The 21,983-nt window shown below is 40.4% G+C and overlaps 1 protein-coding gene across 1 annotated transcript in view; it reads left to right on the top strand.

The window, feature by feature from the left end:
• LIMCH1 (LIM and calponin homology domains 1) overlaps window positions 1-21,231 on the top strand; it is a gene marked incomplete at its 5' end in the record, with an annotated part of 185,854 nt that extends 164,623 nt beyond the window's left edge. The window contains 13 exons of the mRNA XM_082316561.1: window positions 528-633; window positions 1,885-1,959; window positions 2,671-2,699; window positions 3,720-3,803; window positions 5,437-5,529; window positions 6,482-6,586; window positions 7,966-8,102; window positions 8,909-9,021; window positions 10,840-10,963; window positions 11,869-11,955; window positions 14,412-14,520; window positions 15,425-15,527; window positions 18,113-21,231. Of these exons, the coding sequence (XP_082172687.1) occupies window positions 528-633; window positions 1,885-1,959; window positions 2,671-2,699; window positions 3,720-3,803; window positions 5,437-5,529; window positions 6,482-6,586; window positions 7,966-8,102; window positions 8,909-9,021; window positions 10,840-10,963; window positions 11,869-11,955; window positions 14,412-14,520; window positions 15,425-15,527; window positions 18,113-18,138 (1,191 nt within the window). The 3' untranslated portion in view covers window positions 18,139-21,231. The remainder of the gene's footprint in view (window positions 1-527; window positions 634-1,884; window positions 1,960-2,670; window positions 2,700-3,719; window positions 3,804-5,436; window positions 5,530-6,481; window positions 6,587-7,965; window positions 8,103-8,908; window positions 9,022-10,839; window positions 10,964-11,868; window positions 11,956-14,411; window positions 14,521-15,424; window positions 15,528-18,112) is intronic.
• Window positions 21,232-21,983: the final 752 nt, after the last annotated feature.

Genomic DNA, 21,983 nt, shown 5'->3' with positions numbered 1-21,983 from the left:
AATGACCCTGAAGGATGGTTTCTGTGCCAAATCCTATGGTCATCAGAGAGTTCCCCATTGAAAGGAACTCCCCAGTGTCTGTTTGTCGTGTTTGAACCTGTAAACTGGCTGGAGCAGAAATGAGAACTTAACCTGCAAACCCCGGTCTCACCGCGTGTTGGGAGGGCAGAGTATCCAGAAGGTGTAGGCCGTGGAGCTTACCCTCTTGGTCCTCTTGAAGTGCTGAACAAATGCAGGTGGTGGCAGAGGTAACAAATGTCCATGACCATACTGCTCTGTCAGGTAAGTTAGATGTTGGTCCTGGGTTAGGATCGGCTTTGGTGTGCAGGGCAGTGTGAATATCAACAACAAACAGCTACCAGTTATTTCCAGGACTTCAGTACTGCAACTCCATGTTGTAATTCTGGAGACAGAGGCTTCATCTTTGATAATGTTGATTCAGAAAATAAGTAGAAAGGGTTTAAGTTAACCTTGGATTGAACATGCTGATTTTTGAATGCTGTTTTGTCTCCCAGAAGTCTGAACAGGTGATGAAACCAAAAGCCCTGGAACAAGAGGGAAGTGTAGTGTTGCCATTTTTAAAGAAACTACCTGAGACCAGCCAAGTTACTCTGCAGAATTCTGGTCTACAAGGTGAGCAAAGAGCATTTGGAGAACTCAGCTGGACAGTAACCGGGTATATGTGTGTGTGGTATTCAGGGAGAAGTGCCTAATCAATGACCTGGATGGTTTTGAAACTAAAATGGTTATTTTCTAGTTTTTCACCTGACTGATATTGGTAGTGTGGCTTCTGTGATGCAAAGGACTCTCTTGGCTGTTCCCCTTAAACAGAATAACAGAAATGTGACACAATGGAGGGGTACAGGGAGAGCCCTGTCTTGCACTTACCTGGCCTAGCAATAAAAGCTGTATAATGTCAGTGAGGATTATATTTTATTAGTACTGCTGCTCACAGATGAAAATGGCTTAGCAATGGTTTTATCTCACAATAAAAACTTCTGGAGATAACTTCTGCACTCAGCTGCTCGTGTGGCAGTCCCGTTCATAGATGAACAATACCTGTATCGAGCCACATCCCTCGATTTGTCCTGTGCCTATCATGAGTTCTTGCAAAGCACAACTTTTTTTTTTGCCTTCATGACAAAGTTTTGCTTGAGATTGATAGTGTTTAGTAGTTTGATTTTATATTGATTTTAGAGATGCATATCTCTAGGTATTGTGAAAGAAAGAGAGCAAAAAATCATCCGAAGTTTTCTTCCGCCTGAGAACTTACTAGGTTGTTAGTTTATGTATAGTTAATATACTGATTATCCTAGTGTTTTCAAGATTGAAACTACTGAAGGTGATCCACTGTGGAGGACAGGATTGTCTGAAAAGGAATAGAAGTCTCACTTGTTTTAAGTGGGGGGTGCTTTCCAAACAGGCTTTGAGAACAACATCATTTTCTGCTAGGCATGAATCAATCCAAACATCAAGTAACAGATTGTAGGTCTCTCGCCTGCTTTCTGAGTGATGCTGAAACACTTGGCTGCTCTCTAGTGTTCACAGCACGTAAAGCACTGAAAGAATCCCAGAATCCTTTAAAACGTGTATCTGCAATAGGAATGAATGCGAGCACCATGCAAAGACTTGAAGGGGTGGCTGCCCTTTTCTAGCATTGGTTGGCCAGGGCTCTCATGTGAGGTTAGGTGCCATGTTACAACAGCAGCATTTATGTACAAGCAGTCCGTGTGATCTGCAGGTCCATTGTAAACTAGCTGCGATGGGCCAAAGCGATTGTAGTCAAGATCCCTCTCATGGCTAAGACGGCTCGGGTCTGAGAGTCCGTCATCGCCCTTTGACCACGCTGTGTTTCTTGTTTTGTCTCCGTGCCGTTGCCTGCAGAGCCGCCCCGCGGGGCCGCGGTTCCGCTTAGGGTTCGCAACAACTGGCGACGCTCACAGTTTTTCTCGCAGTCAGGTAAATGCGGCGCTAAGACCAGCTTCAGCCCTTCTGCTGCCTCCAGTCGTAGGTGTCTTCGGACGTGGGGCTGGGGTGAAAGCCGATGATCACGGGGAACTTGTTCTACCTCTTGCTTTCGTAGAAAGTGTCTATTCCTGCTGCACAGTTGACAAAGAGCTGTTGGGTTGCACGTTGTTGTGATGCTCTGGTTTCAGGCACCCAAATGAAATCACCTGCCTATAAATACCTTTTCCTTAATTTCTTTAAATCAGCCTAATTCAAAGACATTTGGATAGAAAATGGCAATGGTTCTCTTCGTAACTGTGGCTCTCGAATAGTGTAGTCCCATCCTTTTAGCTTTTCTGTGCTTTTTCCTTCCTTGCACTGAATCAAGAAGGGAAAAGTAGATCAAAGTAGGTAACACTCAGAATCTGAACACTGCTAACGTCTGTGGCCAGAAGTAGATAGCATTAGCTAGTGGTAGAGTAGAACCTGATGTTAGTTAATATTGTGCTCCTCTGTACCCAGATAAAAAGTAGTTTTGTTGGTGATGGGTGTAATCTGTTTTTCTGGTTTATTTGCTTGCGATTCGTCCTTGCATTTGGTTGTGGGAGCAAATAGGAAACTAACATGAAGCTTTTTTATACAGATACAATATAGCTTTAATTGCAGGCTAAGCACATTTTGCTGTATTAAATTTAATTTTTCCTTTTTCTGTTTTTTTACTAGCTGATTCTGATAGTGGTGACAAATCAAACGTGAGTACCTTTTTTGCATTGTTGTTTGTTTTAGAGATACGTCTTTAGCAAAAGTGAATTTTTTATGCAAACTGTCTTGTAACATCCCCAAATCAGCATGAGAAATTTTTTTTTGCATGGAAATGAGAGAGAAAAAATGCAACCCAAATCAAGACCTGGTCTGAATCTGTAATTTATGTGTTCTTCCCTTGCCCAGAAGGAATGCTAGCTATATAGTACTGATTTGCTGGAACCACTAAAGCTTCATAATCTCAAAATAATATGTAACTCCAAGTTATCCATTCTACTTTAAATGCATGGAAATTAGAGACCACAATTCTACTGTCTCCCCAATGAAAAAAAAAAAAAGACCAAACCACCACAAATGCTAACTGAAGTATACAGTATTTCATATTCTGTTTGTCACGTAAAAATAGACATAATTTCTTACTATCAGATTCTAATATGACTCTTAGTGGAAAGGAATATGACATCAAGTGTCTAAAATTGCCCTTGATTATAAGGATTTTAAACATGCAAATGTATCATGTAATGGGATCCTTACTGAAGCCTGAGATTTTATTTCATTATGGATAAAAATTTAGAACAAGGCTATAGGCTGTTGTGCTGGCAGCTATGTGAAATGTGAGAATATATTTTACAATCACAAATTGCTTTGCATGTTGCACAGAAGATTACAGAAAAGAAAAATAGAGATTTTCTTTAAATTTGAGTACCTGCAGGTATCTCTGTTCAGTGCTGCTTAGAGCTTTCTTTCAGATCTTTTTTCCTTTTTTTCCCCTCCAGTTGAATTTTCCCAAGCCTTTCTTTGGAAACCAAATTATTATTTTATCATTTGGATACCTGTGGGCAATCCCAAGTGTCAATGAAGCTAAGAATATTATCTGCTAACTGAGAGACCCATTGTCTAGTTCTCAATTTCCCATTTTAACATAGCTGCCAGGGGTGGTCCAGATGAACTGCAGCTTTCTTGGTAGCCTTGTGAAGTAGGTCTAATAGCTTGGTTTTCCTTCATACAAGCGTTTCAATTCCTGGTCCTGGGATCCGGAAGAAGAGCGAAAGCGCCAGGAAAGGTGGCAGCATGAGCAAGAACGCTTGCTTCAGGTAAGGAAGAAACTACATTTCTTCCACCGTGTAGCTCAGGTGTTGAATTGTCCCTTTGGACAAAAGTTGGGCATTTCATGTCACGTCTTCCACATCCTCTGTGGATGCTTGAGCAAATTCTGTGGCAGATGAATAAGAACATGAGCATATACACACATTCTCTGTGGTTTGGGCACTCTTAACATCTCCCTTCCCTGCTCCCTGGAAAGACCGAAAGCACTTAGTTTTGCATTCCAGTGCGGAGTTAAACCAAATGTTGATCCTCAACTGTATTTAAAGTATGTTGAGCGTAGACTGTGAGACTTAATTACTTGGAGCCTCTTTCTCAAGACTGGTATTTTGCTGACCCTGATGCCTATGCAACTCTTCTTTAAAATGACGGTCTTAATAGATTTTTGTAGATTTCTGCTTTGCTCACAGGTTCTTCTTGGAAAACGTCAAGCTAAATTTGGACACAAAGGGTTTGAGGTCTTTTTGTGAAGGGGGGAAACACCCTCAAAACAACCACTGTTTTTGTCTAGTGGTAGAGTAAGCTGTAAAAGGTCTGGTTTTGTGTCCTAGTTGGGAGAAGTGCAGTGGCCCTGAGAACTTGAATTTCCCTGTCAGTCAGTAGTATCTTTTGAAACTGTGATTAAGTTTGGTCCCAAAGAAATCATACCTTTCCTCCATGCAACAGAAGAGCAAACAACTGTCAAAGGATGGAGAATAATAAAATGGAGTATTTTCACATTTTAAGAATGACTTGTCTGTCTCTCTGCTGCTTTCTTGAGATTATTTCTTTTTAGCTAATATGGTTGTTTCCTCTTAAAATGGTGTAAAATTCTCATCATAACTTTTCGGGCATATGTGGGTGTTCTCTCAACAGTGAATGCATCTCTTCTGGATTAGGCAGATGTGGTTTCTAATTTGAACAGAAGTTGGAACTGGTGTAAAAGGGATCTGGAAGTCACCATTCTTCCCCATATTCAAACCAGTTCTATCAAACAATTTTCAGGATCTCTTTGAGATACTTTTTCATGCAAAACTGTGTGAAAACAATTCTCAAGAAATAATTCCATCAAGGATGAAAATAAACTACTTCGCTAATTATAAGCTTACCCTCTTCAAACCTTTACACACTATTCATTTATCTTTTAAACTTGCACAGGTATTCATCATTCATTAATTGTACTGGCATCTCTCTTAAATTAGTACCAGTATCTGCAAAACCTGCTTGTTTACATGCTACTTTGCTAAAGTTATTAATGTAAAATCCACCCCCAAGTGTTTTGGGGTGTGTGATAGCTTTTTGGAACTCTAAATACTGTATAACAAAAAAGGAATTATTGAAAATGTTGAGCATAAATTTCATTTCTGACCTAAGATTTAAAAAATTCTAACAAATTAAACTTCTAGTATGTTAAAAGTTCCTCATGGTTTGAAGGTGTTAAATGTAAGTGCTAGAAACAAGTGGGGAGAGGAAGAAAAGAAGCTTTTCCTGACACCCATGGATGTTTCAAATTTTTATCTGCCTATTTCATCCTGTTTCTGATTAAACCACTCTTAGCAGGTTCATTTTCACTGTGGAGATACTACAGAATTTACTCCTAATACAGAATGCTCTGAATTTACCTGTGTTTGTATCCTCTTACAGGAGAAGTATCAGAAGGAGCAGGACAAGCTGAAAGAGGAATGGGAAAAGGCCCAGAGAGAAGTTGAAGAGGAGGAGCGTAGATACTACGAGGAGGTATAAGGCTCAAAGGAGGAGGTTGTTTATTGACTTTTTTTGTATTTAAATGCACCGACTTACATAACTAAAAAAATCCCATACCTAGATTAGTTAATGAAAAGCCTTCTCAAGGCTGAATTCTCAGGATTGTTTCTCTTAAACACTACCATAGGCACTGAGGAAAAATATTTAAATATTTAGACAGGTATCCTCAGAACCTCCACATAGGTGGAGGTGTCTAATTGCTGTGCAAGTCAGAGTGAGTCAGTGTGGTTCTGTCTGGGCACGCTCAGACTTCCCTCTGGAGACAGAGCCTTGTGTGTTTTGGCGTATACTTGGTGTCTGGACTTGGTGGAACTCCAGATGAAATTGTTGTCTGCCTTGGGCTTGATCATGTAGATGTTTTGTAAACTGGCCTTGTTTTTAAAAAAAAAATCACAGGAAATGTTCAAAGCTTGTAGTTGTAGAGTATTAACAATATAGAAGATAGTGGTTTTCTTCTGTTGTATATGGGTCATTATTGCAGGAAATCGGAAAATATTTGTGTCTTCAGTTTGACTAGTTGTACATTATACAAATTGATGTCTTATCATCTGTGCTTGAGGGCCATACTTGTGATCTGAACAAGAATTTTTTTTTTCAACTTTCAGAAGAAATTTCTTATGTACCATATTTTTATATTAAATGTAATAGACTGATGTTTTGAGAAACAGTGGTGCCATCCCAAGTGGAATATTCTTTCCAGTTTTGGACGTCCCATCTCAAAGATGGTTACGGTGAAAGGAAAGGGAGTGCAAAACCTTAAAGCAAATCAAAAATTGAGGTGTTAACCATTATTCTTGGTACCACAGGTCCTTATCTAGCCATATAAATGTGAGCGTGTAGCCAAACTTTATGATTCTACTTTTTAAGCTCATAGTTGACATTCTGTGCTTTTAACCTGTGCTCTCTCCTGATCCTCTTTTTTTAGGAACGTAAGATAATTGAGGATACTGTAGTTCCATTCATTGTTTCTTCAAACTCTGCTGAGCTCCTCTCCTCCTCTTCCTCTACCACTGAAGGAAACAAGACAGCGGTGAGTTTCTCATGGATTAGTAAGGCAATAAAGACTAAGCTATCTAAAGTGCAAAGTTTCATCCTTCACTAAAGGCTAACAAAGTCTGGGAAGAGTAAGAGTATTCCCTGGACCCTTTCCATAGCTGGTGATACCTCAGAGTGCTGTAGTTTGTGTATTTTTACAGCTGAAGAGCCATACGCCCAAGCAAACTGCTACCATGCTATTTTGGGCTAGAGCAGAGGGTGATACTTCCTCTCTTTGCAGCTGCTTCTCTTCTTTAACTGGTGCTGTGAAAAAAAACAATCACCTGTTGCTATTTGTTTTAACTACCTTCTCAAAGCCAACAAAATCTGAAGTGATTTCCCTGCATCCAAAATCTTGAGTGTAAGACACTGCTGTAAGCATATCTGAGATGAAACTGAATCCTGCCTCCCCACTTTCCTCCTTTTTTCTTGCACCATCCCTCCTAGAAAGCAGCAAAATGAACAGAGGAATGTTTACTCTCTACTCTCTTTTGGCTTATGTGGCACAAAATGTTTAACTCTATGCATCTAGCATCTAATTAAATGTTTGCCAGAGATCAGAGAATGATACCCCAGGTGAGATCAGTAGAACAGATGTGGGATTCCCAGACTTAGCTTTCTCCTGCCCAAGGCACCCACACCAAAGACGACATCTGCCTTTTTCCATTCAACTCCGGGATTAGGAGTACTGTATCATCTGTTTCTCCTCTCACCCCTCCTGCCCCCTCTTATCACTCATCCTTGTGCAGGGGCATCAGCCATGGCCCTTTTTCCACATGGCTGTGTAGCAGTAACTTCCTGGATGGAGTTGCTTATGCCATGTTGAGGGCAGTACCTGCACCTAGAAGTGAAGGATCTCATGCCATGGCTTACTGAAGCTCCACCAGCCAGGTATGACCCACTCCAGTACCATTTCGAAGTAGTACTTGTGTTGCCATTTGAGAATGCCCAGAGCATGTGGGTAATGCTCTGCCTCCTGGCAGAGTCAAGAAGCTGAGGTCCCTCACAGAGTCCTTCCAAGTCCAATGGGAGACTGTCTAGACTCTCAAAGTCATTCAAGGATTTCTGCCAAAAATGCGTAGCGGCAAGTTTTATTTTGTCATCCTGAACACCATCTCATAATTGGTCAGTCCTGCACTTTTTTGTTTCGCACTCAATTTAATACAATTAGTTGATTGTTTTAGCTGAAGTCTTTGTTAAATCCAAAGTTAGCCTTACCAAGGTCAAATGATTCCACTGTATAATGTGAGATGTTCTTTATGATAATAAGGTGTGTCAGCACGGTATATCTGGGGGCAGCCTGTGCCTTTCTCATGCATGTGCTGATGCCGAATTCAAGGGAAGCTCCTTGTTCCCTCCCCTGCTCTCTTCTAGAACACATCTGATTCAAACAGCTCTCCAGAGGAAGGCAAACAAAAAGAAGTTACAAGGCAGAAAAAGCTGCTCTGGGAGCAGGACAGTATACCATCTCCAAAAAGCAAGGAAAATGACCTCTGGCAGGAAAAGAAGAGGTATGCATCAAGCCTAAGCATTTCTTAGCCCTGTGGAGCTTTGTGTTCAGTAGCGTTCTGGGATGTCACATCTGCCCATGATTAATGCTGGAGCATCAGCATCTAGTGGCCTGGTGATATGTATAATATATCCCAATGAATATTCACTTGCCACAGGCTTACGCATATATGGCTATGAGCAGTGCTAGTTTTGCATATCAGAAGGCTTGCCTTTTCAGTATACGGCTTTGCTGAAAGGCTGTCGCATCAACCAGGTCAGAGCTTAGATAGCTCAGACATCTCTGTGCAGCACTGCACTGTCTTGTGTACAAGTTTCACAAGCCATTTGGAGGCATAGAAGTGCAGTAGCTATTTTCACTCAGAATCTGTGTGAGATTGCCTGGCTATCTCAGAAGTGCCGTACCCGAACTTGCCAGATGGCGTTCAAAGTCCTGGTCTTTGCCCAACTGCTAATAACAGCTTTCACAAAGATGAGAAGCATCTGATGATGCTGAACACTGGATAGAGAACACTGAGAAAAGGTGTTTCTCTGGCAAAGAAGCCATTTTCTACAAATTCAGAATGATCTTTAGTGCATGTAAGTGGTAGTGTGTGAGGGAAGTGGGAAGACTTGGCATGTTTGGAGACTCGATAATTCATGACAGGTTATCCTCATTATTTTGTCATTGCTGACACAATAACAAAAATCTTGTTGCAAAAAATAGACTGATATTGCAAAAAATAGACTGATATATAATTTGCCATTATATTCTAGGTGGCATTTTTGCTGGCATTATTTATACAACGTGACTTATTTTTATTGGCAGTGGAAATAAAGTGCACCCAGAGACGGGTATCTTGAAAGGAGGTGAACAGGAGCACCAGGTGCCGGTGATGGAGCGCAGCTCACCTGCCAGGCTGAATCTGCCGTTGACTCAGGGTGAGAGTCAAGACTCTTCATACACATGCATTCTTTTCCAAATAGAAATCTCACAGGTATTACAATGGCTTGAAATCTAACTCAAAGAATTTTGGACATTAACAGTATGCATATATCTTCAAAATTTGAATGTCTCAGATCCAAAAGTTATTTTCTGTTAGCAAAGATAAATATGTTAAGGTGAAATTTAAAATCATCTTGTTTTCATCAGAGATGAACATTTCAGCTGCAGGTAGGAATCTCGTTCATAGGCCTGCATGTTCACAGTAGTAATTAAACACAATTATCTTCCATCTTTTACATAATCTTACATACATATAGGATTTATCTTGATACAGAGAGCATATTTCCAACATTTCTTTTGTGTTTTGATAGCTAATTAGATTCTTTATGTCCATTTCAGTCCAGTAAAAATCACTACCTGTGATGTATAACCATTCCAAGCCAAGTCTAAAGTGACACCTGTCTCAATTTTGTCATTAGAAATGTCTGATGACATTTAAAATGTATAGATTTTTTTAAGTTCCCATAAACATTGATGTTTTTTGAATGAAGGAATTTCCCCAAAGCATTACTGTCAACAGGGTCACCCTAAAAAGAGGCATATTCACTAATTCAGCATCATTCTCTCATGCAAGTGAACAGTGGAGAGTAAATAAGTAGGACTAAAGAAATTGAATTTTAGATTTTTGTTTTCAGTCTAGCATCAAAATTGATGATTCTAAAAAATGAAATGTCTATGTATAAAAAAGGTTTCAGTGTTACTACTTGCTCCAAACACAAATTCAATTTGTTAAACTTAGCAGGTTTGCTTTCCCTGTCCACAATTTTATTATGTTCTTAGTGCTCTGATAAAGGTTTCTCAAATAAAGGTAACAGAAGATGCTGCCCAGAAATCCATCCCTGTGGATTTGTAGTACTGATTGAACAAACTTCAAAGATTTGACAGTTCTTAACAACTTCTGCTAATCAGGCTTTTTTTCTAGGTTCTTTTCAACAGCTTGGCTCTCTACAAATATTCTGACAGCTTCTTTCTTGCCCCTTAACATCCTTGGTCTCTCCTTAAATCCCTAAATAGTCAGGACTAGGATTTTTTTTGTCTTGATATCAAAAATAGGTAACAGGCCTTTCGTAGGCCCCAATGAAGTAGTTTTTCTCCTCTAAACGAGCTGGTTGGTGCAGAACAGGGTAAGGCCCTCCCCAGCCTGCGAGCCACAAAATTCACCTGGAAGGATCCAGGTAGTGTGCTCTGTCTCAAAGATGGGATGGTCGGCTGCCTGGGTATCACAGGTCATTGCATATGGCTGGGAGGCTGTTATTGTCACTGAGCCTTGTGCAACCATCTGAAACACAGAAGGAAATTACAAGGGAAGAAATCTGTTTATCAGTAGGCTTATGGAGAGCAGTGACTACACCACCTTCTTCTTAACTCTTGCTATTGAGAAGTTTGGATCTCCAGGCACCACGGAAGTTTCTGTTTCTCTGGTGCTGCCTTCCTTAGGACAGAAATACTTTATTTTCCCAAGTGCTATTTGTGGACAGCTGTTTGACCTCTCCCTTTCCCTCTTCAGAAACTGAGATTCAGCAGCAGGGTAGGTCATGTGCACGTGAAGGTAATGCAAGGGGACATTGTCCCACAGATGTCTTCTCGTGTAGCAGAGCTGTCTCTGACTTTGTGTGGGGTTTCTGAGAACTTATTTTTAAGTAACAGTACATCTCATGTCTCCTTCATGGTGTGCCCACAAACTATGCTGGTCTATAAGTACTGACAAAAGCATTTTATCACAAGTATTGAGATTTCCCCACCTCCCATTGTAGACGTCTCCTGGAATCAGCAGTTGCTGATGAAGCAGTCCCCGCATCGCGCAGAGGACATTCGGCAGAGATCATTCCTGGGCCAGAGTGCGGGACAACAGCCAAGCTCTGCAGGAGAAACGAGGAGGTGAGAATGTAAAATAAAGGTTATGACAGAGGTTGAGAAGTCCTGCTCACTCTGTTCTCCTTCATATTCCTACTCAGCATTCTTTATCAGTTAAGTTTCATGGGTAGTCCTGCACTCTGCAGACACCTTCGATTCCTGGCTTTCCCACCAAGACTGCTGTTTATCCACTTCGTTTCTCATTACGGGTACCCCAGTAACTAGTTTCACGAGGGAGGACACCTCCTGCTTGCCATACTCTGTCTTCTGTTTCCTTAGGTCTTTAAACACTGGTCTGCGTAACTGTTCATGTGTTTCATTTGTTTTAAGTCCCTAAGACAAACATTTATAGCTAGTAAATGGCTAAATATCAGGGTGGGAATGTCAGGAGAAGTCTGCCTCTTTGAAGCTGGTATCCGAGAGCTTCATTCCCCAGCTTCTAAACGCACATTGGTTGCTGCTTTCTAGTTCTTTAAGGATTATAGCCTTTAAAAGATACATAGAGATTTGTAGTTTCTTTCTGCTGTAAATTTGGTGAGGTTTTTTTCTTCTCTGGTGCTTTGCCTTGTGTTTTTGAGTGAGCATTACTAAAAAGTAACACCAGTTCTTTCAGTAAACAAGGGATATGTTTACCTAATATTTGCAAAAAGTGTATCTCTGTAAAGAGAAAAGAACATCTGTTTTCATTAGCATATATATGAACACAGTCTCCTGCAAGATATGTTACCTCTGTGAAGCTTGTATCCAGTCAGATACATTTTTCATTGTATCAAAATGGCAGTGGACAGCGAATTTATACCTTGTTTTCCTTGGATAAAATTTTTAGAGCTGGGAATCCTGAAGTCCATCAGCTGGAATTTCTCAGCACAAAACCTCTGATTTTAGTCGTTCTTCAGCTGTAGTAATGCATTTTCTCTCCTGTATTTTAGGGCGGGCTATCATGAGAACTTCCAGTCTGGGCCATCATCTCCCTGCTCTCCTGCTGCTCTGAGTCAGTCACCCAACAGGTACAAAAGGTCAATAAGGAATTTTGCAGACCAAATACATCCTGTAGTCACTGGTGAACTGCTGCAGTGTAAATCACATTATTGTTATATGGATGCACTATTAATTCTTCTAAATGTTGCAATTCATAACCATCCATGGAATAAACACGTAGCTCCCTCTCCTGTATTTCTTGCCTAGTTCAGCAGTATTGTTATGTTTTCAGATAACACAGTTCAGAAAGCAGCTGTAGGACTCTGCTTGATCATTGAAATTTCAGTGAAATTGAAATGGGATAATATAAGCCCCAGTCAAAGTAAGCAGTAAAGCGTGAGTTCAGAGCACTTAAGCCAAAGGATGTTGTCTTCACTGTGAATGGTCACATGCTCAGGAGCAAGGTACACTCTAGATGTTGTCACCATTTGTGACATTTCAACACTTGCTGATTTAAAAAGAAATCCTTCCCTTAATTTCCAAACTTGAAACGCATTTTGCTTTTTTGCTGGTGTTTTTTTTTTTCCCCTACATTCATGCTGATCTCCTGGAGATTTGATTCTCCCAGGCAATGAGATGTGCAGCTTCCAGTGAGATATGTGTACCAGCTCTAAATATATGTTAACTGTAGCCTGATAGAACCACTGATCATTTGGGGTATACTAAAATCAGCTGGCTTATTAAATAGGGTAAAGTAATACAACACAGAAAACATAGCAAGTTTTTGTTCTATTTGAATAACATTTTTCTTCACGTTTGATAGAAAAGCCTTCCTTCCGCTGCCATTTGCATTGACATTAAGCTATTAGGAATTTTTTATGTGAACAATTTCTTCTGTTCTTTCTAATTGTAACTGCAGTTTTGGTGGGATTGCAGGTCATTTGTTGCTACATGTAGCTAGTCATGATAGCTACTTCATATTATTTAGCAGCTATATCCTGATCTGAGACCCTTTTCCAAAATCTTTTCCTGAAATAAATCTTAGGTTTGGAAACAATGGATGGGATGTAATTTGTTGTTCCACTAAAAGATTAGAAAACTTCTTTCAAAAAATTTCCCAAAGCACTTTATTCTTTGATCCAACACTTTAACTTGCCATTGTACTAACTCTGGTAGTGGAGAAGTGAAAACAAAGGTGGACTCAAGAACTAACGAACGCAGAGGGATGTGAGCAGAAGGCTTAAGGTTGTAGGGGAGGAGAAGAAACCAGGGAAGTTATTCTAAAAGGAAAAATGAGAGTGAAGCAAGAAGACAGTGATGTGCCTGTGCTGTCAGTGTACATGGTGGAATAAAGAATGATGGGCCCAGGAGTGACAGAGATTAGATGGAAACAAGGACAGTTTTCTGGTTATGATGAGTCTTTCTGCTGCTTCTGTCTCTCTCTTTTTTTTTTTTTTTTTAATGGCTTTTTTTATCATGATGCAGTCCAGATCTGTCTCTGTTGGTGGCTTTTTATGTTGTTGCACCAAAACCATAAAGCAAGATATTGTAAACTTGCTTATCTGTGTACAATTTCATCAAACCATCCTTTCAAAACTCATGAAGTATCCCAAAGTTTCTCTCCTGGTTTCAGCCCTGGCTGAAAAAAGCATGGATGACACATAATGACAAAGGATCCCTTCTGTTCATCTCACTAGACAAACGTCAATTCTGGCAGGCTGGCAGACAGGTGAGAAGGAAAAGAGAGTGAGAAGGGTGAGAGCATGAAACACATAGAAGTATGCACCTGCACTGCCATTAAAAGCATTATGAAAAAGGGTACCAGTTATTCCTGGGGCTCTGATCCCTCACCCAGCTGTCATCAAACAACTGATTTACTACAAAGGTCTAGACAGGACTGAAGCTTAAGGAGAGAGGTGAAGTATTTTTGCATTGCAGATGGAGATCTGATTTCAGCTTTACTTGAACTAGTTGGAGTACTAACAGGCATGTAGCTGCAGCAGCATAGACTAAAATTTGTTAGCAAGTGCCTGATGCCTGGTCTCTGGTGCTGCAGTTATGCTGCTGCTGTTGACTTTGCCAGCTTATTTGGATGTAAGAGCAGCATCCCTGCCTTCTGACTTGCAGTAAGCAAACCCATTTGGAGACAAATTGAAAAATTTCCAGGGTGAGAGTCTGACTCGGGTAATTTGTGTGAATATCTGCTTTGATTGCTGTGGCATTGACTGGGTCTAGGTAATCCACAGGCATGGTTCCCTGCCATCTGGGTCTCTGTTAAGAGGCTTGCATCTCCCTTGATCTAGCACAGCAGGCTGGCAGGGAAATGGATCTGAGCTGCTGTCATTCAAGCATTTTAAGTCCTCTGCCTGCTTGTCTGCAAGGCAGACGTGCAGGCCGATCAGCAACATGATTGAAGGGTCAATGTGTATTTATGTGACACCCCCCAATGCTCCTTCCTCCCATCTTGTCCCTCTCCGTAAACCTGTGTCAACATTTGGCTACGTTTTAGCTTCAGCTGCTGTTCTGTTTTCTTAAAGTCATGTTTGTCTCCTAGGTCTGTCAGCGGAAAGAAGCTTTGTTCTACCTGTGGGCTTCCTCTTGGAAAAGGAGCTGCCATGATTATTGAAACGCTTGGTCTTTATTTCCATATTCAGTGCTTCAGGGTACGTCTCTTGCTTTATTAAGAAAAATCTCAAGTCTTGCACAGTGTGATGAGAGAGTATATTGAGGGCTGTAGATGTGAAACTGAAAATGAGAGGACCAAGGGATTCGCATGTTTGTTATGTATTTGTGTGTGTGTGTGTTTGTAGAGAAGTGGAAGTAATGCAGCTAACGTGTTATTTTGTTTTCAGACATGTTAATTGGACTAAAACCCATGATTTAACAAGCAAACTTAGCTTTCTCACTTAAAGAGGGAAGCATCATATAATTTCCCAGCTGTACTCATTGTTTTTAAATATAAAATCAGTTACTGTGTGATTATTTCCCCCCCCCCCCCAAAAAAAAACCCCTGGTGAGTCCCGAAGCCATCTTTGATCTGACCCGTGTTTGGAAAGCTTTGACTATGGAATGGACAATGTCTTCGGCCTTTCACCAGAGCTCTCAACAGAAATACCTCACGACTGTTCTTGAGCATCTGAAGATAGTGTTTTCCAGAGAACTCAGAAAGTGTCCATTTCCATTATCTTTGTCCCAGTTGGTTTTAGACATTCATGAAGCCTTTTTTGATTTTAGACATTTACCCAAACTAAACTTCTTGCCTCTCTAAGCTTTGTCCAGCACGAACGGGCTGGCTCTGGAATGCAACGTCAAAATCAGATGTCCCTTAAAATCACTGGAATTGACTTCTGTATAAGTGGAGACAGCTGAAATCCAGTCTTAAATACTGTTGGCTCTAAAATAAACCTTTCACTGATTTGCAGTGCTCCCTAGGAGTATGGGCTGGGTTCTGGGGGTTATTTTTTTCTCACTGTTCCAAGAACTATTGAAACAAGTCAATATTTGGGGAGAGTTGTGATAGATAGTAGGGCATGGTCTCTCTTACTTTCTCTGTTCTTCAATTGACAGTGTGGCATTTGCAAGGGACAGCTGGGAGATGCAGCAAGTGGGACAGATGTCAGGATTAGAAATGGTCTTCTTAACTGCAACGATTGTTATATCCGATCCAGAAGTAAGTACCAACTCCTGTCCAAAGGACAGTGAACTCTAACAATAATGTTGCCAAGATTTTAACTGATGAGTTTTTCTCCTAGAAGAAATGTTTTCTCCCTTATGCTGAAATGGCTTTGCCACTCAGGCATAGCTTCACCATGGGAAGTGGAGCCTTCCCATGCTATTTTAATCATCCTCTTCTATCAAAAAAGATTTCCAAGCCCATTAAACCTTGCCCAGAGGATCTCTGCTCAGCAATATTAGACTTAAGGGCTGATTCTGTGCATAAATATAAGCTCCTACACTGTGCACACACAGTGAATATCATGAAGGTTTGGATCTGTCACATCACGTGCGACAATGTAGATACTTCTACTAGGTCTAGGGCTCTGGGCCTTGTTTGGAGAAGTTCCCATTTTTTATGTCTCCAGGCCTCCATTTGCAGACAAAATGGTCAAGGAAAATACTAGGAACATTCTGTAACTCATAATGAATCCTTGTGGTGGTCTCCCCAGACATGTGCTAAAGTGTTGCTTGCTGCAAGTTTTGAAGAATGAGCCAAACAATTGCAGGTCAGAAAACAAACTTGATGCATTTTTCTGCCTTAGAGCAGGTCACTTGAATGTCCTACCTAGTCCTGGATTTCTGTGACTGATACCAAATTGCTAGAGCATTTCAGCTTCACCCTGATGTCAGCAGTGGTATGAGATGGGCAGTGCTCACACTGGCTTTCTACTTCATGGAAAACAGTAAGACACAGAAAAAAACCATGGGAGTAATTGTTGCCTTCCTGCTACATGTTTCTGTTCAGTATATTCACTGCCTACAGTCCTAACTGATAAGTGGAGATATAGAGTTCTTTTCACTTACTATTTCCCTTCTCTCTCAAAAGCAGTGGCTGTAGAAATCCAGGAGTAGGAAAGGTACCAACCTATCTTTGCCAGCAGAATATTTTTTTCTCTGGTGTTTCAGGAGACAGATGTTTCCCTATCAGCAGAGCTAGAGGGTGCTATTGTATAACCATTTGTTTTGTGATCTTTTTTTTTTTTAATTCTAAGAAATGTTAGCAACTTTTTATTATTATTTATTTAACCTGGCACATTTAGAAATAGCTCTTCTGCTTCAGGGTTGATACTGTAAACTTTCCTCATGCGGATGAGGTCCTGACCCTTAAAATGCATGTTTGCACATCCATCTTTACACAAAAAGAGAGGAAGGTGATAAAAGTCATATTTTTCTTTTCTTCTTAATCCTTTTTACTTAAATAAAAATTGAGGTCCCTCAAGGATAGATGAAGGCTCAAATAAATTATTTATCAGTTTATGTGCTGTAGAAATCACCCCCTCCATCATCATTTCTACAGCAGCGGTGCTAGAAAATGCAGTACAGAGCTGTGTACAGTGTTCCGTGCAGTAAGCTTTTGCATCTGTACATACCTGGCACAGTGGTAACCCTGTCCATGACAGAGGGAATAGGTTTTGAGGAAAGGTATGGTTCCTGAAGAATAATAATGGCAAGGGTTTGTCTTTTTTCCTACAAATTGCCTCTTCCTGCTGTGTCCAGTCCTCATGCAAAATCTCAAAATATGATTTAGTTGAATTTAAGTTACACTGGCTCTTGTTGACAGTTTCAAAGGGACTGATTTTGATAGAACTGCAAATATGGTTAGTTGTTCATTTTTCACTAGAATTTGACAGACTCCACATCTGAAATGAAGAACAAACTGGTGCAATGTCAGTGTTTTGCCTTTCAGTTCTGGGAAGTCTGATGCTACATATAAAATCAGTTGCCTGATTGTACAGCTCGTGCCTTCCTGCCCCCACGGCTACATCTGAAAACCTGTGCAGCAGTGCGCACAACTGACGGTCTCTGACCAACCCAGAATTAATAAGTATTGTTTTGAGATGCTTATGGACATCTCAATGAAATGTTTTGGCTGCCAGAAGCTTATTTGAAACTGTGGGTGATTCTGTTTCAAAATAAATTATCAAAAACCTTAAGAGAGAAGAGCATTAAAGATTATGTAGTGGTCCAGGGTCTAAAATATTTCTGTTTTTCAAATAAAAATGGATGGGGTTTTATCGGTAGGTTATTTCTCTACAACAAAACCTCACAAGGAAGGGAACTCGGTATTCAGTGTCAAACATGGGGAATAGTTACAGGTTTGTGAGTGTCAAAGTCAAAGGCAAGAAGTAAATTCATGAGATTCCCTGTATGGCCAAATAAGACAAGGGCCCTGTATTACCACGTAACGCAACCCAGGCACAGCTGAAGATGACTCATCAGTCCTTTGCTTTACTATTTTGGCACTGCAGAGCCTGACAGTAAATATACCCACAAGTACTTTGGGAGTAAAATGAAATAAAAGTGCATGCAGAATGCATTTGTCCATGTGGCATGGAAAATATATTTCCACTGGAGTTATGCTGAATCCTTCTTTGCAGTTAGAGCCCCAGCTTTGCAGGAAGAAAGAGAAGCAGGGCACAAATAATAGGTATTTCCAGATGCGTATTTTTTGAATTGTAGAGATCGTACGAGGAGAAACCTGTGTATGTTTGTTAAAATCTGTCAACTAATGACTTGGTTTCATTTTGTTTTATCCAGCTGCTGGACAGCCAACTACATTGTGACATGACTTTCAGTCCTAATAATTTTCAAGAAGGAACTCTCTTCTCGTATGTATCGGCTGCCTGCAGACAATCACTTGTAAGAGCTTGAATCCATGGACATCATGGCTCTCATCTGATTTTGAAAAACTCATAAAAACGCTGCACCTGCTCCTTTAAAATGCAATATGTTGTTTTTTCCCTTTCTTAAGAAATGAGAAAAATATGTATGACCGTGTTTGGGAAGGCAAAGCCTAAGTACTATAAAAAAAAAATCCCACCTTTCAGGTATGTTTATGATTTCCAGTCTGTTACCTTGTTCTTTTGAAAGTAATAAGAAAATAAACATGCAATAAAGCTGTTTTGTTTTAATATTTCTAGGAATTAAAAAGTTTAAGTTTACAGAACCTTTATAGAATATGCCAACTTGAGCTGAGAAGTAATTTTAAGATAGTATCTAATCAGTGCATTTGAAAAACTAAACATCACAGCACGACTTCTCTGTTATAACTGAAGCTATAACCTTTTTTATACAGAGACTAGTTTGATAATACATCCTGTAATTCTGAAGCATTTTGTGTTTATATTACCTTCAGTGGAGGGTAGGAGTTATACAAATAAATTATTGCACCTTTAGCGATAGGATTTTTTTGTTTGTGTACCTCAAGTAATGTTCATGACTATAGCTTAATATTCTCTCCAATAAAGATTTCTTCATTAAACCTAAAGACTGTATGCCGGTAACGATGGCAAGATTCCCATCAGGAGCAATCCTTCTTACAAAGTTCAGCAGCCCGTGTTGTTATTAAACTTGATGAAAGGTGATGTGGGGGAGAGGCGGCTGAGTGGGCGGACACAGCTGAGTTGCGAGTCTCCCAGCTGCGGTTTGATGAAAGCTTTGGTGAAGCTTTGGTGAAGCTTTTCTTTGGCGTGTAACTTGCCCATTGATGGTCTGAGTTGGTTTGAGATCTGCTCGCTCACTTGCAAACATTACGGTTGATTGAAATCTCATGCAGAGAAACACGTGTGGTTTGGGTGCCCTCCAGAGCAGGGAATTAAACAGCCTTGAGCCTGTGTTCCTCCGTACACTACCCGAATAAAGTCAGCAAAAGCCGGGAGTGTGGAAGGTGGGCAGGGAGGAGGCTGGCAGCGGTAGGAGAAAAAACTTTAACTTGCCTGTGTTTGGGCCAGTTTTCCTTTTGTGCTTTTTGATTAAGCACGTGCTCCTTACTAAAGTGATCCAGCAGCTCATTGAAGCAGCGGTCAGAGCTGTGTCACTTTATCTACAATACACAGACAAGGTTAGGGAATGTGTGGCAATTGTAAAATATCCTAGCACTTTTTGGTAAACGGTTATTGGAAATAACCCATTTTAGCAGTTCGTGATGCAACTTAAAATGGAGGAAAAAAAAATCTACTGCTTCTGCCTTAAAACCGTGATAAAAGTAAATTAATAGAGATTTATCTATGTGCACATCCATTATCTTTTGATGTGTTGGTAAATGGAAATGAAGCGGTTATTAGGGACGCAATAATTTTGAGTTATTCTATAGCTAGCAACTATTTATTTAAACGCTACACAGTTGCTTGCGTGTGAGTTGCATACCCATGCAAAACTGCGTGTCATGGAAAACCCACGTACGATGTTGTCACTGGAGGACATTGTGACTCTCTGCTGGGAAGTTACATGTTAACTTCCTTAAAATTGTGCCTTAGAAAATGCAAAGCTGTTGCACACAGTCAGCAATGACTTATGGATGCAATAAATCCAAACACCTGAAGTCCTTCGTGGACTTCACCTGAGGAATATTTTTTAAAAAAATAAATAATCAGAAAAATGTTTTGGAAATAAAAGTGATGTCCAGTATTTGGATTAGCCATCTGCATGATTTACTCTTAAAGGGTTTTGATAACCAGGATGCTTACACTTTGCATGTGGTCATCATAACATTTTCCCACAAATAATGCGTAACGTGGAAATTTAAGAAGCAGATTTTATAACCGACTTTGTACATCTGTATAATTCCATGCGCTGCATTAAGGATATGTGAATATATGATGTCTGGGCCTGATTTTTAAACACGACCGTGCATGCTTGTGGATCAGTTGTTTGTTATGAGTCGCTAACACTGCTTCACCCACGTGATCGAGTTTAGATGCGCAGATCGGTCCCCAAGTGTAGAAAAGGGTTGGTTGCCACAGAGGTTAGAGCTGCTTCTCGTTCGCGTAGGGGTAAGGGCTGGGACGAAAATGCATGGGCGAGGGGTGGGGCGGGGGTACGTGTCGCGCTGCAGACGCACCACTGGGTCTCGGAAGCTGCTTGGAAATTGATCCCAGTGTCTATCAGTTAGTTTCATATATGCATGTTTTAGTCGAGTTTGATTGTACGTACAGCAAAATGAAGCAGCTTTCTCAGACAACTATTTTTTCCTCCTCGTGAACATCTATTCACCAGCGCAGAATAATTTTCAACAGTTTTCTAAATTGTACTTGCTAGCTGCTTATATTTGATTTTATATTTCCTTTGGAGTCTTACATGGCAGATTCATTCAGGCTGATCTTCCCCCCCCCCCCTTTTTTTTTTTCAGTTTAAGCACATAAATATGATACATTTCTTATCAGGAACTTTGAACGCAGAAAAAAATAACGCTTTACTACAATTGAACTACAATGTAAATGTATTTGTTGCAAAAAATGATTTATTATTGGTAAGCAAGTACAATGTATGTAATGGGTTTTAGATGTTTCAGAATTTATTTAGCCTCTTACTACTTCAGAGAACCTGAGCAGGTGTCATAACCCACCTGTACTTCACAACCCCGTTTTCCATGGTGTATTTTTTCCTTGCTCTTGCTATGTAGTGTTACTGATGCAGTACATCTGTAGTTCTCGGTGAATGTCCTAAAGGTTGGTGAACCAGAAGGGGACCATCCTTACCTGCATGTCCATTCAAGGACAAGGATTGCTGTCCTAGCTGTGGCTAATGTTGAATACCAATTATGCTAATCTTTCCTTTATTTTATTTATTCTAAAATGCCTCTGGAAATTAGGAAAACTTGTCTAAAATGCAACAGCTTTTATAGTAAATGTATGTTTATAAATAAAATGTTGATTACCTTTGGTGGTGTTGATTTTACTTATTATAACTAATTTCTCCTACTGCATGCGACGTGTCCGTGAAACTGGATTGCAGAGTGTGTACCTCCCGCTGGTAAAAGCTGCTGCTTGATTGGGGTAGGCTGAACCGAGCTATATTCCACAAAACCCGGTATGTAGATGAGAGAATAAAAAAGACACACGTGAGATGGGACGATACCCTGTGGATTGCTGCTGTAAGCTCTGTTTCCAAGAGCATGTGTGGCTGTCGTGGTAAAAGACGAGCAGAGATGGCTTTCTGTGGGTCAAACCCAAAGTCCTCAGAAGGTCCTCCATTGATGTCAGTGGACTGTGGTTCAGACTTTGACTCAATAAAGCACTTTATGTACTGCAAAGCTAAATATCTGCTTGGTTAATTCCATTTCTACATAGCAAAGATCCTTGAGTTTGTGCTTAGTTAGGCAGTGCTGCAGTATCACTGAGTCTTGAACCTCAATGAGTACGTGGCTTCACCAGTAACCAGCAAAAAGTTCACACAAAATTTTAAACTAATAACTGCCCCTTTTTTTTTCTTTTTAATTGGGTCTTCAGTGAATGACGGGTTTGGTTTTGTGCCAGGAGCGCATCTTGGCTGTTAGATGAGTCACGGGGAAGTACTGACAATTTAATTTTTTGAAAGCAGATTTTTATCCCAGTGCCTTAATGGAAATGGTAATGGTCTTACATTATTTCTGCCTGTATGTCTCTGGACAAAGGGCCAGCCTCGCTCTGCG

This window comes from Platalea leucorodia (genome assembly GCF_965183815.1).
Source record: "Platalea leucorodia genome assembly, chromosome: 6".
In the NCBI taxonomy this organism is placed as follows: Eukaryota; Metazoa; Chordata; class Aves; order Pelecaniformes; family Threskiornithidae; genus Platalea; species Platalea leucorodia.
This window is presented reverse-complemented; position numbering and strand designations above follow the sequence as displayed.